The following is a 22,639-nucleotide window of genomic DNA, read 5'->3' as shown; positions in this document are numbered from 1 at the left end:
CACATGATGTGATATAATGTAACTCAATGCAAGGAGACACATGTCCCTTCTCATTGGAAATTTCAAGAAATGGAGCTTACTTTTCCCCTGTGGGAAGCTGTGCAGGTCAGGTGCCCAGGACTAGCTACGGGACCCTTGATATCATCTCAGTTTCAGTACCTACATATTCCAATCTTAGGGCGTTTGGAAAGCATGCTAAATGCCACAGTTCAGCTGCAATACATTTAATAAAGATAGCAAAAGAGGGATAAATTCCGCAGCTTATGCTCCTTGCCACAATGCCCACCAACACACACAACCAGAGAGGCTCTTTTAAGCAATACTTTTAAGCACGGTTTTTCAAATACACACCATAAAGCGTGCAAGCTCTTGAAGAAGCATTTACAGAGCCAAAACAAGACATTTGGGGGATGAAAACCAGTGAGATAGTTAAGTGCAGAGGATATAGGTAAGGGTACAGGGCCAGGGGCCAGGCTGCAGCCAGCAGAGGGAGACCCGAGCGCCGCGTGGAGCCGCCAAGGCAACACGGAGGGTGTTTCTGGCACAAAATGTCCAAAATACCAAACAGTAAATTTGTTATCGAATCACTTTGTGGGGCACATTGGGCTGCGCTGAAAATTGGACAGCACCGCTGCGTCTCTCAGCCTGTTCAACACCCCCTTCGTCGATGGGGCCCTCTTTTGGTGAAAACATCAGAGATTTGGGGGTGGTTTTTCCCCCTTTTCTTGGTGCATCACGCAGCACCCAGGCATCTTCCTCCTCCCAGATGCTATAGGCTTACCCGAGGGGGTCAAAACCTGATGTTACCGCAGGTTTTACCACAGGTTTCCAGTGGGAGAGAGGAAACAACTTGGGAAGAAGGAGCAGCGAGGCGCCATGCTCTCCTCATGCCCTGCGCTTTCCAGGGCCGCCAGAGGCCTCTGTCGCCTTTCCTAAAGGATCGGGGGAAATCCCTGTTTGCTCACCTGCATTTCTTGAGGGAAAATGAAGAAAAAATGGGTTCATAAGCAAGAGGAACGGTGTATTTTCCTTCTCCAGCTCAGGGCAGGAGGGAGGTAGTACTGCACCTCAGGGCAGCCCCAGGTCCTGGCTCGTGACAGCACCTCCACCTTGCACCAAAAATCCCACCACCGACAATAAAAATCACCATTTTAGGGTTTATTTATTACCAGGGGGATGAGACGGGTGGCAGAGCAACACTGGGGCAGCCGAGAGGTGCCAAGGCCTGGCCAGACCACCTTGATAAGTGACAACCTTGATGATTTCACTTAGATTTTTCGATGCCACCCTCCCTGCATGCCCCTAATAAGTGATTTATCCACAGGGATTTTTAGGGGTGTGCGGATCTCCAAACTGCAAACAGATTAATGATAATATGAACATCTTACTCCTTCAGCAGGAAAATAACGGGGAGATACTCACTGAGAAGGTGCCAAAACCTCGTCGGTGAGGAAAATAGCTCAATACTAATCAGTCACCTTCAAAATAATCGTATTTTCCAGCTGTCAATCATGGGCATGTCAAGGTTTTGCAGTCAGCAACTCTGGCTATAAACACTCTTTTTTTATTATTTGAAAAAAAAAAAAGGAGGATAAAATAGAAAAAAAAGAATTGAAGAAGGGCAAAGCCAAGCTATTTGGCATGTGGACTTGTGCTTCTGTAGCATCAGCTGCGAGTGCCGGCATCACCTGTAATCTCCAGTCCCGCTCTGCCCCCTTGTGCTGCTGCAGCCACAGAGCATTCGCCGTCAGCTTTGTGAAGGGGGAAAAAATGAAAAATAATAAAAAAATATTAAAAACCCCAAGCCCCACTGTCACTTCTCACTTTTCTGGCAAGTTCAAGGTCAGTGCCTAGCTATTTTCAGCTCATCTCTTCTTGATCCATGCAGAGAAATGACAAGGTAACGTGATTTGGGGTCAGCTGTATTACAGGAGCCGTTACATAAACGGAGAAAGTGGAAATCAATCCTAGCTGACAGTGTCTTCAGGATAATCAGCGCTCACTCCATGCCGCTGTCAGCTCTCCTGCGTCAAACACCATGTTACTTCTGTCAGATCTCCTTAACAAAACCCGGTTCTCACTTTTGGCAAAGTAAATAAATATTTCGCTCGGGCTTGCACTTAATTCATTGTTTGGAGAACTTTAGCGCTCTGGACTTGCAAACCATCCCCATTTATACCGGAAAGACATCTTTGCCTGTCGCCTCCATTACTGCCTACAAAGGGTTTTGGCAACGACGCGGTCTCGTCTCGTGGAACGCCCCGCTCTTACATTTTGTGCTTGATTTCTTCCTGCGATGACTGTTCTCCAATTCTCGACTTTGACCAGACCTTGGCTTTCCGAAGTGCTCACCTACCGGATCGCCGCCATCACCCGAGCCCTAGCAGGGCTTCCCCTCTAACATTTTAGGACACCTTACACAATTTGTCTGATTATTATTACTTTATCTGAATCATTTCCTCCCGTAAGTAGACATCTTCCCTAACACAGAATTATGAACATATCATTTCACAAGATGTGCCGCGTTAGCCGCGTCTCGATGACAGCACATGGCATGTCAGCTTAGGGAAAGAAACAGCTATTCTATCCCACCCACCTTGTGCTCCCATGAAACTGCCAAGCCTGCAGTACTCCACTGAAGAACAATTTGCCATAATATTAGTTGTCAGTAAATTCAAAGACGGAACTCCTAAAGCTATAAAATGGATTAGAAGCAATTTAAAAAAGAATTAACAAACTAGAGTAAGAGTATACTGTCAACAAACAAATGCTTCATCATAGCACTGTAATTTGGAATTTTAATTACCCCTCTGCTTCTGTAACAAAACAATGTCTGAACTGGCAGCCATTTGAATCTCTCACAGGTCATTGAGCATTCTAGTTAATTACTCTATGAATAGCCTGTTTTTCTCCCCTCTGGAAACACGTTTCTAATGGCAGTCAAGGTCTGACAAATGTGTCATCTACATAATTAGCTAGGAAGCAACACAAAACATTAAACATGCTTTGTGCCGACAACTATCAAAACATTTCATTTGTTGTCAATTATTCATTACTTTGTAGGTTCTGAAGGGGTTGTTATTATGGAAATAAGTCCAGATGCTAACAAGGTTAAGGTTTTTTATTCAAATTAGTAATCAGAGGACTAACTTTAAAAAAATGTATCCCGTGCACATTTATGGTGGTGTTCAATCAGTACTAAATTATAAACGAATTTAGTTGAGTTCAAGTTAAAACAGCCATGGCAGAGCACATACACTAATTTGTAGAGTTGCATCTCTCTTTGAAGTTGCAGGATCTAAGCCAAAGTAGTAAACTTTCAGAACCTTTGGCAAGACTAATTTGTGCTTGGTAAATAGAGTAAAGATTTTCACAGCATGAGATAATGTAAGATTGCAAAGAAAAAAAAAAACTAGAGGTTTTTGAACCTTTTTTCTATGCTTGTGTCACACTGAGTAAAAGTCAAAATCAGCAATTCCAACCCATATAATATCTTGTCTGAACTTCCGTTTAACAAGGAAGCCAAGCCAGTTACATTCACTGCTCCCTTAATATAGCTGAAATGAATTTAGCCAAGCTTTTAAGAAGAAATAGGTGCTGGTTATTTCTTCTTTTTTTCTTTTTTCTATGATCTCATTATGATGTTGCCTATCAAGCTATGCAGCTAAAATGTCGCAGTGAAAATGCCTGGAGTACAAATAAATGGGGAGTTGAACAATAAAATTAACTTCTTCCTTTTTAACCAACATTATTTCAGTTGAAGTGCTACAGTACAAATACACATAAAGAATGTTTGCAGGGTGCATGTATATTTAAGAAAAGAAAAAGTGGGAATCATTTTTGGAAAAACAAAAGGCTTCCTTCTGAGCCGTGCGACTGGCAGGAACGCCTGGCATCAAACGGCTGACCTTGAAAAGGGTGAGGAGGCAAGTTAAATTGCTCAGTTGAACTGTATTGCTTACTGAAGGCAAATCAAACCCTAAAATACCCTAATATATTAACAACCTACTTCTGGCCTCCAAGTCAAAGCAGTTTATGGTCTGTGTGGCAGCTCCCCACGCAGCGGCCCACACCAGATGGTGAGAGGCCTTTCGGGAGGGCCGAGCGGCGGAGGCCTCGGCGCGCAGCGCGGGCGGCACGCGGCCCTCCGCGAGCCAACACGGCCAGGGAGGGGACATATGACTCATTTCAGCTTTCGTTTCCCTGCACTAGAAAGGAGAATGACTAATGTTACTCAACAGATTCTTTTTTCCTATGTATGATTTCTCTCTTTTGCCCAGTACTCACATTCAAGAAATTAGACTAGACTCGTCTTGTAGACATGCCGCTTTCCCTGGAACCTGTTCCTTTTACACGCTAGCTGAAACACAGTGATCAACACCACAAGCTTGCATTTGCTGACAATTACCGCATTTGTCATATGAAACTCATATATTTTTCTAGGTCTCTCCCAATACTAATGTATAATTTGTGCAACAACTTGAAGGGCTCACAGCTGTTCCCTTATAGATAAAAGTAGATACATATATAATAGACCGCTGAATGAGAATAAAATCTGTGGTGAATAAAGAGTGGGTAGCCACTTTTAGAAGACAATAAATAAAATATTATGCACTTTCCTCCTCAAATGTACACAGCCATGAAAGGTACAGTTGTGGTAATGTTTTGTCAAGATCTGTTTTTCTTACTTTTTTCAGCAAAAAATTAAAAAAGAAATGCAAAATGTGAATAAAAACAGAATCCTCAAAAACTTTCCCCAAATAAACTAAAGGAAGCTCTGATGATCTCTTAGAAAATGAAATAATCCATTTCCAGCTAAAACTACCCATAGCGATGAAACTGAAAATATTCTAAGGGAGGGCTGTAGTCTGTCTTGTAATTAACATTAAACAGATAACATATTTATGAGGAAGTCAAAATATTTTGGAAGCCGATAATCCTGTAAGCCTTAACATGGTATAAAAACAACAAATAAATGCAAAGTGTTACTGTTACACATGCCTGCCTGATCAATGGTTTTCACATATTGATCTATAAATGGAGTTGACAGTCTGTGTTGGCTGCACATTTTCCAAGCAGCTCTATTTTTGTACAAAACCAATACGGGCAATTACCTTTGTTTGAGATGCCAAGTCTTATCAATTCAATGTGATTTAGTGTCATTTTAATTAAATATCAGGACCTACTTCAGGACAATCCATACAAACAAAGCCTCAAACTTGACTATAAGCTTGATTTGAAGTAAACATGTACAAGCCATGCAATTTCAAAATATGGCTCAAAAACTCTGCTAAACAGAAGGTTTATATTTTTAGCAATTTTATTTCTATCTTTTTGGCTAGCTGTAACTTTGGCAAGTATTCTGTGATCACAGGAATAAGAAACAAAAGAAGATTGTTTCCTGCTTCTCTGATAAGGTATTAGGGAGATAAATAAACCTACCAGTCTGTTTCATCTAATCAGAAGAAGCTCTAATGCAGTAACATTTTGGAATGTCTAACACTCATTAAAATTTGGAGTTCGGAATTTGGAAAATTTGGGAATTGGAAAATTTGGAATTTGGAGTGTCGAACACTCATTAAAAAAAATACTTTTCATTGTTTCAGGTTGTTCTGAATGAAGCAACGTGCACTTCCGTGGGGTCTAAGAGATGAAAATAGAGAATTGTCCATGTACGTTGCTTGTTCAGATACTAGCATTAAGCACAGAAAGAACCCTTGCTTACCATAATTTGTCTAGCTTCATTATTTGTGCTCTTTAAATGTACATTAATACCATTTTCAACCTTTGCACAAGGCTCAAGCATTTCTGCCATAAATAAATAACTAAAAACCACAAGAATCTACATTTAGCTTTTACATCAGTTTCTGTATTCCGCATTTGCATCTTTACTACTATAAAATGCACAAGTGCATATGGCCCTACTGATGTCTGATGCACATCCCTCTGTCACACTATAGAAAATAATCTGTCCACCTTCAAAAGTATAGCCCCAGGTGTGCTTGCAAGCATCATAGCAAATGCTTTAGAATACTGCAAATCCCTTAGAGAAAATTATCTATTTTCTTCTCTATAAATCACTAACGATCTCTCTAGATTTATGTCTGTTTTTTTTTCCATTTATATTCTGAGCATTATTTTTTTTCAAATATGTTTTTGAAATATATTTTCCTATTGATTGTTCAAAATGTGCCAAATGCTGATTACCTTAATCCATTGAAGTCAAGAGGTTTTGCATAAGTTGGGTAAAGAGGATTTGACCCATTTATTAACAGAACATACAGTGTAGTAGACATACCTTATATGTGCAGCAAGAGAGTAACACAAATTCCCTTATTCGGCTATCGCTAGTGTTTAAAAGAAAAATCTCTCCAATGACAGGACAAAAATATTCAGTCAACGTGAAACAGAAAATAGGCACAATCAGCGGATATCTTATAGACTCTGTCAAACATCTGAATAGAGACAGACTGTTGAGTTAATAGAAAAGGAGGATAATTGTTTTGTTTTGTTTTTTTAACCTTCTAGCACACAATAATGAGCATTGCTTGGCATACTAGTGCACGTAGCTTTAGCAGCAGGCTATGTGCCTTGAAAAGCAGAGGCGAGGGCTGCGTATAAAAGTGCACTGAAAGATTATTTCCTGAGTTACAGAACAGGATTGCTAAATGTACATATCAGCCGAACGCTGCTTTTTCCAAAAGCCTTCGACAAACAAAGGCCCCATTCCTTTTCCTTGAATCCTTCACAAATAACACGCGGAGAATCAGATATGCCAACGTGGAATTGATACAGATACTTCAGTGGTCTTTTACACTGGAATCACACTGCATTTCAAGCACATATTTGAAAACCGTTGGATCCTTAAGAATTTTGCTTTTAGTCTGGCTTTAGCAAACAACTTTAAGAGGCTTATTTAAGTAAATATGCCAAAATACTTTCAGTCTGTCAATATCTAGTCAGAAAATTCTGCACAGTAAAAAGAGATGAAAAGAATTGAAATAGAAAGGAAATTAGTAGCATGGCAAGCTTTCAACCTATTATATCAGAGCCAAGTTTGCTTGGTAGAATGACATATACTCAGTAAAATTCCACTTTTATATAATTAGCTACTAAACAAATGCAACACGAAGCAACTTTTCAGCTCTCAACCAGTGAACATATTTTGTACCTGCTATGGTTATTGGAATGCAGCAGTGAATATTTATGCCCAATTTAACTTTTTAGAGCCCTTGCTCTGTAACGGTCCAGCATCCTATCCCCAAAACTAAAGTTATGTAACAAGGTAATATCAACAATGAGAAACTGCATGATAAAATCCTGCCCAAAAGTGAAAAATGCTAATTTTGTCTCATTTAGCAGCTGGATACAGAAATGCTCATTAGTTTTAAGAGGGTTAATCCTTTTAACTTTTGCATATTGATATGCCAATTATGCCTAATTGTACAAGAGGCATCAGTCAAGGTAATAGTGCATAAACACATGAAAGTTATTAAGTACATCCCAACATGTAATAAAGTAGGTGTTAATTGGTAGCTGAGTTCTGCAGGCTATTGAGGTGGATAATTCATTGAGAGATGGATCACTTGTAATTTCTCTACATAATTCCTTTTGCAGTCTCATGCTGTGATGTTTTCATGCTTGTCAAAAACAACTGCAGCCTAGTGCCTTTTGTTAAACACAGCCAATAAAATACGTTAGGCATCATTAAATATACTTAACTTTTAAACTTTTTCAAAGGTACAGTTCTTCCTGATAATACATTATACTATTCCCAGTAAATTACTCTAAGCATCGTTACAGGTTTGTGATGGAGGAACATTTCACTTCAGATAAAAAGGAAGAAACACGAAGAATGTGTTTCAGGCACACAATATTTTTAAAAGGAAAGTAAATGAATGTCTTATCAGCTACAAATATCTAAAGAGATTTTTCTCTGGAGAAATATAATAAGGCACATCCCTGAAATGAATTAAGCTATACCAGAGAAATAAATGATTAAAATGATTTATTTCTGCATAAGTCTGAAGCTAAAATTAAAAGAAAAGGAAACATAACTGCTCTAGTAGGCTTCCTCCATTTAATAACTTTGTTAGAAAGCTCAATATTTCATAGGAATCCATTATATTAACAAAACAAAAAGTAATAGTTCACATGGTTGTAGAAAGTGACTGAGTCTTGGGGATTTGTCCCCAGCTAGCAGAGTTTTTGCCCTCATTTGCATTCTCTGAGAATAAAATGGATCTGGAGTCCAAAAAGTGGCTAACATTGCATAAATAATTTTGTAACATCATATGGCCTCAGCTGCAAGTTGCCACCATTACAGAAGAAAATTAACCAGGAGAGACTCATACCAATCAGTTTGTTTAGTAGCTCTGGAGGAGTACAGGGGCAGGGACACAACTGGCAACAGAGTTCATCACTAACTATTTAATTTTCCCCCAAAATGGTAATGGAAAAAAAATTACTCAACTCTTTCAACTCTGCTTTCTACTAAAATGTGAAGAAAACTTTAGGGTCTGATTTTTGCAAATCATTCACGCTTACAGAAAGACCATTTATATTTTGTTATTGACAACGTTGTCCCTCATTTAGGAAGTTGCAATCTCCATTTACTTTGTCTTGTTTTGGTGTTTGCCTTTTAGAAATTGTGCCACATATGTGACATTGCAAGCACTATTCTCGACAGCAACTGGACAATTATTATAACACCTGAGAGTTTAAATGTGGAAGTGGTACTAGGATCCCCACCACCAAAAGCGATGTCTATATTTCATTGAAGGAAAATTGTCATTCTAATACCTAGTGATACTCCTATTAGTGCCATTAAGTTCCTTCTTGCAAGAGGTTATTCAGAATTGACATTTTAACCACACTTTAATTAATTCTGTGCCTAGGACACTTTACTTACAGGTTCAGCAACCTTCACGTTGTCAGCCAGAATCATAGATTTGCTTTGGCTCAGTCTGTCATGGTGACTGTTAGCACTTTTGATCCTCATTTGAACAGCCCCTGTACTGTGGTAGGAAGCGTTTGCCTTTTCAGAGGCCATGTCAGAAGCCGCAGACCTTTCCATGGTTCCTGGGTCGCACCTGAAGAACATAAAATAACAACATCAATCTGGAGGCTCTTCAGACAAGACTATATCGGTGCTGATTATGTTTCAGTGCAGTCAGGAGAAAACGCGGACTTATCTAGCTGGCAAAATCTTGATCCTCGTTGAACGCTGCAATAACTACCAACTGTGTGAGCCCGTAGCTTTGTTATTGTCCTTATGGCTCACCCATCCAAACTGCCTTGGAAGAGTTAGTGTATGCAAAAGATTATTCTTATCTCAAAAGCCATTCTTCTCTATGGTGTAATCTCCTGCAACCCTCTGCCGCGTCCAGCTGGCAACCAACACGCTTTGTCTTTGGCCCTGCTCACGCTACGTGTTTTAAATCTTGCAAAGGAAGAGACGGGCTAACATATCTTGCCTCTACAGTTCTGTATATGCAAGATGTGCACTACAAGCACATTGCAAAGCTGTGCTGGAACCCTGGTCACACACCAGTCTCAAACCCACATCTAGTAAACTGCCCTTAATTTTAGCAACCTTACTGCCAGCATAGATGAGATTTTTGTTTCTTCATTCTTTTCCTGAAAAATTTCCTGGAAAAAAAGAAATGAGGAAATGGAGAATGCAGGTCTCAAGCTCCAGGAAAGACCAAGGGGAAACAGGACATAACAATCATATTTATAAGGAAAATAGATACTGTTGTTATTCCCTATGACAATTCTGCGATGCTAAAAGATCTGTCATATCGAATACACCATATTTTTTACAAAATGCAAATCTAACTGCTTGTTGTCACTGAGGACCCCCAGACTCCCCAGCAGCACTGCTGGGTGACCTCCTGTCTTACTGTCAGTGCAACTCAACAGACTCTAGCTATTTTATCCGCTGGAAAGAGGTACTGTATATGTGCTGCGCAAGTCTTTGGTGCAGTGCTCTGCATTCAACCTTGCTCCGTTTTCCTCCCCCTAATTCACCCTGGCACTGCTATGTGTAAATTGTGGGTGAGGTAACATGGTAGGAGGCCACAGTAAGACTTACTGTTTCTGTGCAACTGCACAAGAAAACATGTAAGAAAGAGATACTCTATAGGCTGGAATTGCCGGAGCCAGGCAAATGGAAATCTGAATGGTTGAAAATTAGCCATTTCCAAAAGTGTTTGGAAAGCACAACCTTTTGCTAGCAGCACCTCCCCAAGCTCTGAAGACTCTGAAAGAAGAAATTCTCTGGTGGTAAAAACTCCAGTCGTAAGAGAGCACCGGAGCAGAGGAAGGTTCAGTGCTGGTTTGCACATGGAAGGAGGATAGGAGAGCTCCAGCATTTCTCGCGGCAGGACTACAGCCTATTGGGCTAATGGAGTGATAAACAGCTCCCATAGCATCACCCTCTCCTGGCCCCAGAAAATCAATTCCTGCCAGAGCCTCAATGCATAGATCTGGAGGACGGCAGCGAGAGGTCAGGGGATTTCACCTCATATAGAAGCACAGGGAAACACAGCACTATCAAGGAGAAAAATGGGAAGAAGAAAGTATTTTGGCGTTAGGGATCACTCACGCAACATTATGCGCTGTGATAGAAACACCAACTGCAATTGCAAGAAGCAATAAAGCTCGTGCTCCAAGGCTGCCTCGTGCATTGAATTAGATACTCAAGGATCCTTACAGAAGATGAACTATAGAGAGAGAGGGGAAAAAACGGCTGAAGCAGTTGCTGTCCTCCTCAGGAGCACTCAGTTCTGTTTCTGCCACAGAGTTTGCATGGGAAATAGGAGCAAACTCTCAGACCGATCTTTGCGAAGGCAATGCTGGGCTTTCTTCATTTCCTGCGATGCTCCCTGCCACCCTATGGAGCAATTGCTGCCGAAAGCAACGTGCTGGGGCCTTTGCCGATTTGGCAACGTGCCCTGCAGCGGTGCTAAACAGGGAGCGATCCTGCCCCCTTCCTAAACACAAAGATCCAAACTGCTTCGGCTTTCACTGCTATCAAACCAGCATCACTTCTTGGCAGCCTTTCGGAGGCTCCGGGCTGCAGGGCTGATCCAGGGCAAGAGGCAGGAGCGACACTGGCTCTGTCACCAATCAGTGTTGGGCTTTAGCACATCACTTCCTTACATTTTCTTCTAAAATCCCCCTACCTGTAAAACACCAACATATCCTCTTTGGAGTAGAATGAGTTGTAATTAGGTGTTCTCAATCTGTTGTTGTCAGTACATAAAGTGCTGTAAAAAAGTTCAATGCCACAACAAAATCAGGCCTGGGGTCTGGAACAAGAGCACAAGCCCTAGTTTAGAAGTCTTTCAAAGATCTCTGAGTATTTTGATACTAATCTATCCGAGCTTCCATTATTGTCTCTAAATTAAGGCTAATTCTCATGCCTCGTGGGGTTATAGGTTTCTTATATATTTCCAAACTAAAGAAACCACCCGAAAGAACTACATACCAGCGTTCCCTCTGCCAGGCTTTTATCTAGCTTATCATGGCAAGATCTTGCAGAATACAAAGAAAAGGTGCATTTTGTGGGAGTTTTTCCCGGTAGAAACCCTTTTGTGCTTGCCCGGGGCAGCACATTGGCAGGCCCCGGCCCGGGCGCCTCATGCCAGCAGGTGGCAGCCTGCCCACAAGCGGCGCCGCCGCTGTGGCAACCACCCCTTTTCACTTTTTTTTTTGTACTTAAAAAAAAATAGCGGAAGGGCAAAGAGAGTCAGGAAACATAACACGTTAGCGTAAAGCAGAAGGAGGAACCATCTTTCGCTTTTACGATTTGGTGTTTCTAAAACTGCCACCGGTGGCATCAGGGTCAGCTTCGGCCTGGCTTTCCGGGGCAATGGGTTTCTCCTGCTCCTCCATGCGGAGCTGCCGGAGGCTCTCCCTGCTCCTTCTATCGTTAGCTCGTTTGCTGCAAGGCTGCGAGTTAGCGCCTGGACACAACGTTTAGTTTTGGAAGTGCCTATGGTAGGTTTACCAGAGAAAAAAGCGCTAACCCACAGCCTTCCTTCGTGTTGTGTGTAGGGCTCCTGGAGCCAAGGGGCAGCCCAGCTTTATCATATCCCTCTCAGAGGAAAGGAGAGGGGCAAGACACTAACAAAAAGCCATGCTGGAAGGATGGGTGCAACCACTGGGCAAAGGGGTGCCAAGGGTGGCATTAGCTCATGTCTCCCTGCTGTTGACTTCTATTAGCCACCTGGATTTCACTTAGCTGCCCTCAAAGTTGCATCTTTTGCTCAGGTAGCCTGCAGCTTGGCCCAATAAAGGACCCTACCAGCTACCCTAATGTGCTCCCGGTTCAGGATTAGGCCTTTGTTGGCAAGGAGCAAAAACCTTGTGCATCACCCTAGAAGAAAAAGCACTGACACAAAGTCAGACAGAAGCTACCAGAGGGGAGTACCAATTCTGGGAGCTGGCAAAAAGATTACACTGAGTGTAAGACACACTTAACTTCTTCTTCTTCTCTGGAGATCTTCAAAACCCGCTTGGATGCAGTCCTGTGCCATGTGCTCTAGGTGACCCTGCGTATGCAGGGGGGTTGGACTAGATGAGCTCTAGAGGTCCCTTCCAACCCTAAGCATTCTATGATTCTATGAACTTCTGAAAGGAGATAGATCAACGTATCTCTGGTGCAAGAAGCTCAACAGAGCTGAAGGGACAAGATTGCCTTTCTGGTCAGGACAGCAGGCAAATCCAGAAACTCAGAAATCCTCACTGCGGGGAAAGGGTGCATAGTTTTATGAAATGGTTCCTATTGCTTGCCCCCATAGTCATTGCTGGTGTCTCAACACTCATCACCACTGCCTCATGGGTTGTGCTGAGGGTTCCCAGGGAAATGTCCTCGCACGCAGCATCCCGGCACCGAGCGGGGCGGCTGCAGCCACTGCTTCAATGCCAACGAGAGGCAGCACATGCACAAGTGACATTTCCTGCAGCTCACAGATCGAGGGATAAGATGCATAAGATACTAAAACCTATTTTCTAAGCGTACAGATGGCTTTCAAACATGTGGCATGGAAGTAATGAGTGGTACAGAGGTGAAAAATGAGAAGGCACATGCAAATTGCATATACTCTAAAAGCGTTTCTGAGAATCAGGCCCGGCGTAGGAGAGCAGCGAGCAAACTGCAGAGATCAGGAGCTGGGGGGAAAGATCAAGGCTCTCACAAAGTGCTGAGGCTTAGCAAAAACTATTGAAAATAGCATTTTTTTCTTTAAAAACAGTGTTTTCAAAAAATCTTAATGTATGATAACAATTAAAATTTTTCAACTATTTATCATTTCCTTCAGAAAGGAAAGAAGCCTCTTCTCTCCTTTCTCTTCAAAAAGAAGAAAGAAATGATACAGGAAACACAGTAACACCACTGTTAATTTTTCTATTAAGAAAACCTTCATTTGATCTTTTATTGAAAAGATGGAAAATACATTTAATTTTTGGCCAAATGAGGAAAGTAAACAGTGCACCCCCCGTCATTCCTATGCCTTTAGTACTTTAATTATGGTTTCTGTATGACAGTGGCAGCCAGTAAGTTTTCTTCTCCTAGAAGAACTTTCATCTTGCAGGTATCAGCTTTTTTAATGCATTTTGGAATGTTACTTTGTCCAGAAATGCATCATATAATGCCAGACTTCCTGGTATTACTCAGTAGCATTTTTTCGTGAGTTTCATTACGGTATCAATAAAGTTAGTACATGGATTTTCCACAAAATAAAGCAAAACATAAGTTCCTCAAGAGGCAAGAACAGCATTTCTAAATTTTGGCCTGAGCTATGCCTACATTTCCTACGGCTATATATAATAAAAGACAGAGTGCAAATGTTAATTCATTAGTATCTTGTACCAAGTATTTATAAGAAGTACTTTCATCCAAGAAGGGAAAAATTTACTCATGATTAATATAATTGGTTGCATTTGTTTTTCAAAATGCTGAGATTAAAATCAATGTATATAATCTTGTGCTTAACAAAAGAGCTTTTATTTTCTTCCAGCTATCTTTCTTCCTTACAACTTTTGCACCGCTATCAAATCAGAAGTGTAATGAGCATGAAAGTGCTAAACATAATAGAATTCAAGCACTGCAGAAGTTAAGTGCATCTGATTCCACATTCACTAACTCCATCCTTCTGCTGCTCGGACTGTGCTGGAGAGGACAGCACATCACAAAGAACATCCTGGTGCAACCATATTACAGAAGAATGAAACTCCACCCTACACCAGCACAAACCGTAGAGCTGAAGCAAACCATTCAAATGGAAGAGGAAGTAAGAGTTAACAAATAACAAAACAAGCTAATGGCACAAACACTGAGTCAGAGCATTCCTGCTAAGGAGAAAACATTGCGGTGTCTGTGAAAAAGCACCTAAAACTCGACACACCTTTGTAACTGCTTCTGCTGTTGGTTTTTGCTCTTAGAGCTCTCGGTGCTGTTCGCTGTTCGTTACCTCTGCCCAAGAGGGCTCTGGGGGCAGTAACTGCCTAATGCACAACTGATGGAAATGAGGGAGGACAGATGAAGCAAAATAGGTAAAGAGAGGAGGCAATAAATGGCACGTGGCTTTTCCCCTTATTCTTATGTCCACACTGCTGTCTCCTGTCCCTGTCCATCACAAACTGCTCTCCCAGCTGACACAGTGCAGGCTGTAGCCCAGACCGAGCCCGGGGCAGGGACACAAGCAGCAGGGGCTGTGCAGTGAAATGGTGTGCAGGGCCTGAAGCCAGTTCATCGAGTAGCAGAAAAAACCTTTGTAATGCAAATGCAAAGCAGATGTACTGTTCCTGTGCCTTTTTCCATTGCAGAGAGATAACATCCCACTCGGAATAATTTGCTCTTAGGAGCAGCATTCATGTCTACCATCAATAACAACATCTGTGGTCAGAGTAGGAGATCAAGAGCAACTCTACATCACCCCTCGATGGGTCTTTCCTCCTGCTTGAGCCCTTCATATCCAATAGAGAGAGGTGTTCCAGCAGAATGCCACGTGCAGTAAAATGTCCTTAGGTTAACACCACAGTTTCCCTTGTGGTCCAAACTCACGATGCCATCAGCAGCCACCAGCGAATCAGCTGGTATGCCCTGCTTCCAACCACAGCCAAGCATTAATGCTGTTAGCCTTAATTACCTCACCATCTATTAAATCTTTACCTGCTGCAGCCGTATTAGACTCTCACTGCTGTCTCTCAAAGCCAACAGCAAATTGAGTGGTCATTGCAGCGGTCTCCTTACTCAATGCTTTTAAAAACTGGCTTTGCAGACACTCTTTTCTATCCAGTATTTGAAGGCTTTCTGCAAATAAAAGAAGAAATGGCCCACATAGTTCTTCAGACAGTTCGCACAGGCATGAACAGATTGTCCATACCTCTTTTGTAGTCAAAGAGTAGAGTGTAAAATCTTTTTTACTTTATTTATAGCAACAGAGCTTTATTTAGTTAAGAAAAGTTCTATGGTATAGAATATAATCTCTAAAGAGAATACATCTAAAAGCGAAGTTCTTCACACAGCTAGGCCCCAATCACAACAGACTTCCTAGGCAGTATTACAATCCAAGATGTAGAGCATTTTCAAGCACTACTGTTAAAAAAAATCTAAGGCTGCAGAATCTTTCACCTTTTAAATTGATGCTTGCTATGACAAGTATTTTCAACCTTCTCTCGTAATCCTCCTACATTCAGAGAGTATTATGTCCTACAATAACACTTGGTTAGTAACTACATATTTCTCACGATTGAAATCTCATGTACCAGGGTCACGTCGAACAGAAACAAAGTATGTTATCATTTAATGCAATTTCTTCTAGGTTTGTGCAATATAGAGCATATAGTTCCAGACAGGTGTTAGAGGCCTGATTCTGAGCCGAGTTTCAAAGCAAAGCTGCCGAAGTTCATTTCAGTGGAGTTCACTCTACTGAGTTGCAACACAAAAGCAGTGTTAACTATAGCTGACCTAATTCTATAGCAATCCAAAGAGTATGGTCAGACCATTTATTGCATTAAAAAGCCAGGTGGGGAAAATATAATGTACTGCGGGGGGGAAGGACACAGGCTTATACCACTGTACAACAGTGGCTGTGGTGTAGGGTATAATCACATGCTGTAAGTTGTTCTGATGATAGAGTCCCCAATAATTGAAGTTTTAAATTGCACTATTTTATTTTGCGAACCTGAGACTTCTCACAGGTGTTGACAAAATGAGCTTTTCCTACCGTTTCACGTACAGTACGAGGCAGGACCTTGTGGGGGAGGACTCCACACCACAGCTTACAAACTGTTACAGTCTGGTCCTTCAGTGATTTCCTGCCCATTAACCACAGCACTAAAAATAAAAGGAGCAGCTTAGTGCTATGAAGCTTGGCTGTAGCCTGTTCTAAGTTTTCTACTTGTAATAGCAGCCTACACCATCAAATATTAAAGGGACACATAAAGCAGCAATAAAAGATTGAGATTGACTCTCACTTTATGATAGATGGTAGCAAAATTAGGACAAACACACAGTCAACCAAACATACAGTTTCAGTGGAAAAGTTACTAATTTTTATCACCTCTTAACCAGTTTGTCTCAGATTTGGTGAAGATTGATGCAAGGGCAGAATATTTGAATAGACATACTAGATGGGCGGTGGCTCCTCATGAGGATTAAAGCAGAGAACTAAGATCCTCTTTGGGTCATTATAAAAACCTTCCTGATGGCCAAAGCCCCTGAATCTGCTCCCTGGGAAGACCCTTAAAAACAACATACTGGAATGAGAAAGAAAAGCAGAGATCCTGAAAAGCAACTTGAACCCTGTAGGGCAGAAATGTTTTATCTCTGGAAATGCTTCCATACCTGGACAGAAATGGCCTGAGCATCAGAAAGACAGTGGGGGACAGTCCCTGTTTCAAAGCTGAGCAGATGAAACACCAAACTCCTTACATCCATATTTTATGACTACAGACCCTTTTCTGACCTTCTTTGATTTCCATGACCTTCAATCTACAGGACATCTCTGCACAAATAAATGTTAGGAAATACGACTAGTATACTACTGGAAAAGAACAACATTAGGCAATGGTGTAAAGGAGTTTTTCAAGTCAACAAGGGTCTGGTCTCTTCTTACATCACTTAGTTCCTTAATAATATTTCCTGTGAGGGTTTTGGAAAAGGTAGCAGTTGTTTCAAAAACTTGTCTGTACAAAATTATCATATGGGAGAGTGGGAGAGGATAACTCAGTCTATATTTGCTATTTTAGCATCAATTTAGTATCTAGCTTCAAATAGAGCTTGATGCTCTATTTGAGCATAAAGTAGCCTTTATGTACAGTTTGGCCTACATATGTTCTAGAAACAGATGCCCATAACAGAAATTCGACTGAGTAGGTAAAAGAGGCCTGAGAAAAATTGCTACTTCTAGGTCTTCCTGTCGGCAATGTTTTTGACACCTCTTGGCACCTGCCTCCATTTTCCATGCTGGGTAAACTACAGTACAAAGCTCCCAAATGTGAAGACTGGTCATACCTACAATATCAAATAAATAAATTTTACAAATAATATAATTCAGTATGTAACATATCCTGTGAAATTTGAACAACAGAATGAGTGCGGCTTAGATTGAACTAATGACAGTAGCAGTTCCCAATATCAGATTTCTTAACAGCTTAGTTGACTTAACACCAAGTAGCCCCAAGAGGTGAGGAATGCCAGAGGAACACACAGGAACACAGCTCCGTTATTCCTGGTCTGCCTTCACCTGCCATGTGAAAGAAAAAAGATAATTTCCTCTCACCTTCCTCCTTCCTGCTTCACATCTATATGCTGCAGAGCGCTACCTAACAGAACCGTGGCTTTCCAGCCAGCCCAGGCAAGGCTGCCAGCTCTAAATTTATTTCATACCTGTATATAATGCTTGTCGCACCATAGCTTTTTTTTTTTTTTTTTTTTTTTTCCAGCAGTCTAATTCTGAGTAAAAATCCCAATGTTTTCTCTAGGAAGATCATGCAAGAATCACAAATTTTCTCCGGTGCTTGAAAGAAATCTGTTCCTATAGCCTGAATGTTCCCGAAAAGTGTTGTTACTTTCAGTGTTGCCAGATCTGAAGTGAGGAGATACTATAGGAAAGGTTATTCTTGCAGTATTTACAGAGACAAGCAGAAGTAGAAGTGACAGAGATTTCAAAGACTGCTTGAATTACTTCCAGCTCAATTTTGCAGAACTTCTCCGCACAGAGATTCAGATATTCATCCACACTTTACATGCTTACCTGACCTAGACATGTGGTGATGGTAATTTTGGAACAGCCCAGACTCGCAAGGAAAAAAGTGAAGCATTAGAAAAGAGTTTTCCTAACTTAATACCGGTAGCCAAAGAAACAAATTTACTACAAGTCCAGATGTCACAGCTCTGCCAACGATTGCAGATTCGGTTTGACCATGGCTATTAAAGCATCACAAGGCCAGTGGATGTAGGGACCCCAACGTTAAGAGGCATCCATGTGAACATCAGCATGGGAAAATAAAATGCCTGTTTGGCCCCTGGAAAGCCCTCGGTGAAGCACTGCCGGTTGTTTTAACCTCTTGGCCAGCTGGAGTGTATGGAAAGCGTCCCTCGACTTTGTTAACAGTAAATACACGTTTGTCCTAATGCCTTTTGCAATCCCATATAGACATGGCTGTAAGAAGACAAGTCTGTCAAACGGAGTCACTCAGATTATTGAATAGAAAAGGCTCTGAACCTCCACTGGTGTTAGGAAGAGTGCAGAAAGGTAAAATAAACTGCTCTGGCAGTATGCCCTTCTGAGGCTGTGGCTCACCACGTTTCTGGGCAGCAAGAAACCTTCCCTGCCGCAGACGGAGCTGCAGCAGTTTGTGCTGCCATCCTACAGCTGCTCCCCAACTTCTCACTGCTCCCACTTTCCATCTGAGAAAGCAAAAGAGGGAGGAAAAGAAAAAAAAAAGAAAAAAAAAGAAAAAAAAAGAAAAAAAAAAGAAAAAAAAAGGAAGAAGCTCCAGACACTTCTAACCCCATCTGCACTTTCCTCTGCAGAGCCCCTGGTGCTGCTCCTGTAAGGGACGGTGCTGCCATGCGGCAGAGCCTGCACCGAGCACTTTTAGGAGGAAGTTTTTAAGCTGCATCAGGATTCGGACAGGTAAAGCATGCAGCAGCCCCTCCTCTGCATTTTGTGGGACCTGGCTTGTGATGGCTGGCTGCACTTGGTGCTGGGCTGGGAGAGGCAGACACTTGTTTTTATGTGATATTATTATGTATAACTCAAATGTCTGCAGGGGAAAGACCAGGACTACTGCAGCATCAAAAAAGTTTTCCAAAAAATGCATAATTTCATTATACAGAAAGTTTGAACAGAGGAGCATCAATTATACCAACAACGCATACTGCATACACTTCAGTGTTTTGTGGGAGCCCATCCTCAGCACAAAGATGTCTCGGGATAATTCCTGCAGCTTTCCGCACGCGCTGCCAGCAGCGTGGGGCTCACAACCACCCCGCACGAGCCGGCCGGCCGCAGGGACACTGCGACGTTGGGAGCACAGACAGCTTTTCTGCCCCCCTTCAGAGCATGCAGAGGGTTTGCCGTCTTCGGAGGCATCATAGCCATGGCTGGATGCTCCACATGGTTCCACGTGGACCTGATGAGCCGCGGGCTCCTCAGGTCCACGTGGTTCCACGTGGACCTGATGAGCCGCGGGCTCCTCATCCTCGCTCTGCAGCACCAGTGCCCGCTCGCACGGCTGCGTGGCTGCCTTCCAGAACAGCAGCGCTGCTCCCCGAACACATACATCTTGACACGAGGCTGGTAAGAAAGCCCTGCATATTATTTTGTTTTATTTTTGCAATTTCGTGCTCTGCATCTTAACAGAGGCCCTCCTTTCTTCTGCCTATTGCACACCAGGAAAAATTTAATAACAAGTGGCTTGAATATCTCAAGTCTGCAGAACCACCTGCCACTCATCGCAGAGTCTGTGCTAAACACCACGAATTCAAGAAGCAGCTGAGGAGACCAATTTCTTCAAATTTCTGCTACAACCAGTGTCATTTCCCACCTTACTTTACAGAGGCCAAGGAATTAAAGTTTATCTTGATTCCTCCTCATTCGTTATTTGGATCATTTCCACTTCTTTTGTCACTATAAGAACACTGGATGATTCAGTGCCACCTTCTAGTCCAAAAATCTATCAATCTATATTTTAGGGGTAGGGAAGGTCCAAATAAAGTAACCTAATAAACCTAATAAAGCAAACACCAGCATCCTGGAGACATAGGAAACACTGAAGTTTCTAATTCAGGCCCCAAAAGTACTTGACCCCAACTCAGAAAGGTAACACAAGCAAGAGCAGCCCAGGGAGTTGGAAAGTCTGATGTAACCTCGTCCTGTTGGAAAATGTGGATTCAAAGCAAGCTCTAGTCTCCATCCATCCTGGACTCCTGGCTCCTCCAGAGCCTCCCTCCTGCCCCAGGATTGAGGACCACAGGGCAACCACAGGGCTGATGGAGATGCCCAGAGTGGCCGGGATGGGCGTGTGGGGCCACCAGCAGCACCTCGTGCACCCCCAGGCCTGGACGCGCAATCCTGGAGGCCGAAGCTCCAGGGCTACAATTCTCCTTGCAAAACACGTGGGTCATTTCCCTCCTTGCCTGCACAGGAAGAGTTGGGTCACATCCTGAGCAGCAGGCAAATGAGCCCAGGTGCTGAGCAGAAACCTGCCGTGGGGCTCAGCCTCGGTGTATCCGATTCGGCACCAGCGCAGCGGTGGCTTTGCCCAGGGTGCGGCAGGAAAAGGACTCAAACAAAAAGCGAGAGTTTGCTTGAAGCTTCGGCTTTCAGACAGATTCACTCAGTTTTCTTCCTCATTTTCTTCCCTTCCTCTCTAAAAACACTGCAAACTAACACACGCTTTGGAGGTGGACTTGGAAGAGGCTGTAGGACGACTCATCGGAGGACTGCGCCTGCTCGGCATGACCGACACGGGCTTGGAAGACACGTTGGTGACCGGCCACAGTGCAACCCAAAACACCCAACTTGGCTGCAAGCCAATGATTTAACCCCGTCAATCTCAAACGGCAGGAAATGTGCCCGTGTCTTTAGCAACCTTTTAACCACAAACCATAGAAATGCCAAAATTCCAACTTACCTAGTTAATTTATTAACAAAACTTTTCAGTAGGGAACTCTGTGCTGCTGAAATTCTTTTTTGCTATGCAAAGTTAGAAACTTATGCTATAAGCTTAGAAAATAATTTGAAGAATATAAAAATCTGTTAAATGATCCTTCAAACTCTTTTCTAACCCATTTCCAAGGCAGTTCTTTCTCATGCTAAGTACATATGCAAATAGAGAGAAACAAACATAGAAATGCATAAATTTTCAGGCATATATGAATTTTGGATTGTTAGCTTCTGACAAAGAGGACTCATTTTTCACAAATTTTAGGTCTCCAACACTTGCAAGCAACGCAGAGCATGAACCAGGTAAGTTGTCATTGTGGCCTCTACTTAATTTAAAGCTGGTAAATATCCATGCTTCCAAAATTAATGTCTCCCTTTCCCATTTGGAGAGCACTCTAAAAACATTTCCCTTGTTCCTATTCCAACCAACCTCGAGGTACCTTAAATTGTAATAAAAGTTCTTAGAGTAAGCTGACCTCTGTAAGAGGCCTCACTCTCAAAATGAAAACAGATTTGCCCTGAGGAAGTCCCAGTGCAAATGAGAAGTTAGCAGAGTTTATTTTGCAGTGAGTCTCCAAAACAAACTTTTTATAGTATTTCTCCAACCAGGGAGGACTGACAGAGGAATTTCAAGGGCATGAAATCACAAAACTTAATATCCGATAGTGCAAAAGAGCAACCAGCTGGGTCTTTAACGTGTTGATAACTGGGTGGCTATAGAAGCAAGTTTCGTTGCAACCCCTGGTACGAGCAGCCCAGCTTGCAAAGAGGTTCCAGGTAGCGCTCCTGGGGCAGGCTAGCAGGCTCCCAGCTGCACGGCCAACAAGCCAGGCTGTCATCGTGGACATGCCAAAGGTAGCGGGGGGATGTGGCAGCAATTACTTCCTGATGACAAAAGCTGTCACAAGCCACCACCAGACGGGAAAAAGGAGACACGTTTGTGCAAGTTGTGCAATCAGATAAGGGACGCTGTGCTTGAATTATTGTGTGCAGCAAAAGCTGGGCCAGTTTTATCTCCCTGCTCCCGGGCTAATGCCAGCAACACATGAAACCGTCGCAGCAATCAGAGCCTCTTCGAACCAGCAGTGTCCACCAGTGCCAGCTGCTGTCTGTGCAGCATGGAGCAGGAGCTCTCGTGCATCCAGGTGGCAGACAGGGCAGAAGTGAACCATAAATAGCTTTATTTAGCTAGATCTCCAGCAAAGCTCTCTTTTTGCCCTCAAAAGAGACAGGCCCAAACAAGACTACATCTACAGTATTAGCAGCATGCTGCAGAACTGCCCGTTTCCAATCCCTAATCAATAATGCACGTGAGCATCAGCAGCCAGACTCCTCCTCTGCATTAGCAGACTGACTCAGAGAGGGAGCTTTTAGGAGCTTTTTTAACTACCTATTAAATGGTTAGCAGCTCACGCTGATTGAGCTGACACAGCAGAGTGGCACTGCAGAAG

General features: G+C 42.5%; 1 protein-coding gene across 2 annotated transcripts in view; it reads right to left on the bottom strand.

Annotated features, from left to right (window-relative positions):
• ARHGAP15 (Rho GTPase activating protein 15) overlaps positions 1–22,639 on the bottom strand; it is a 301,475-nt gene that overhangs the window by 276,294 nt on the left and 2,542 nt on the right. For both annotated transcript variants that reach the window (XM_088521808.1, XM_088521809.1), the window contains exon 2: positions 8,912–9,092. In XM_088521808.1, coding sequence (XP_088377934.1) covers positions 8,912–9,076 — 165 coding nt within the window. In that variant the 5' untranslated portion in view covers positions 9,077–9,092. The remainder of the gene's footprint in view (positions 1–8,911; positions 9,093–22,639) is intronic.

The sequence above is a fragment of the Tinamus guttatus genome, unplaced genomic scaffold (assembly GCF_059628265.1).
Source record: "Tinamus guttatus ecotype Peru unplaced genomic scaffold, ASM5962826v1 Tinamus_guttatus_pri_ptg000133l, whole genome shotgun sequence".
NCBI lineage: Eukaryota > Metazoa > Chordata > Aves > Tinamiformes > Tinamidae > Tinamus > Tinamus guttatus.
This window is presented reverse-complemented; position numbering and strand designations above follow the sequence as displayed.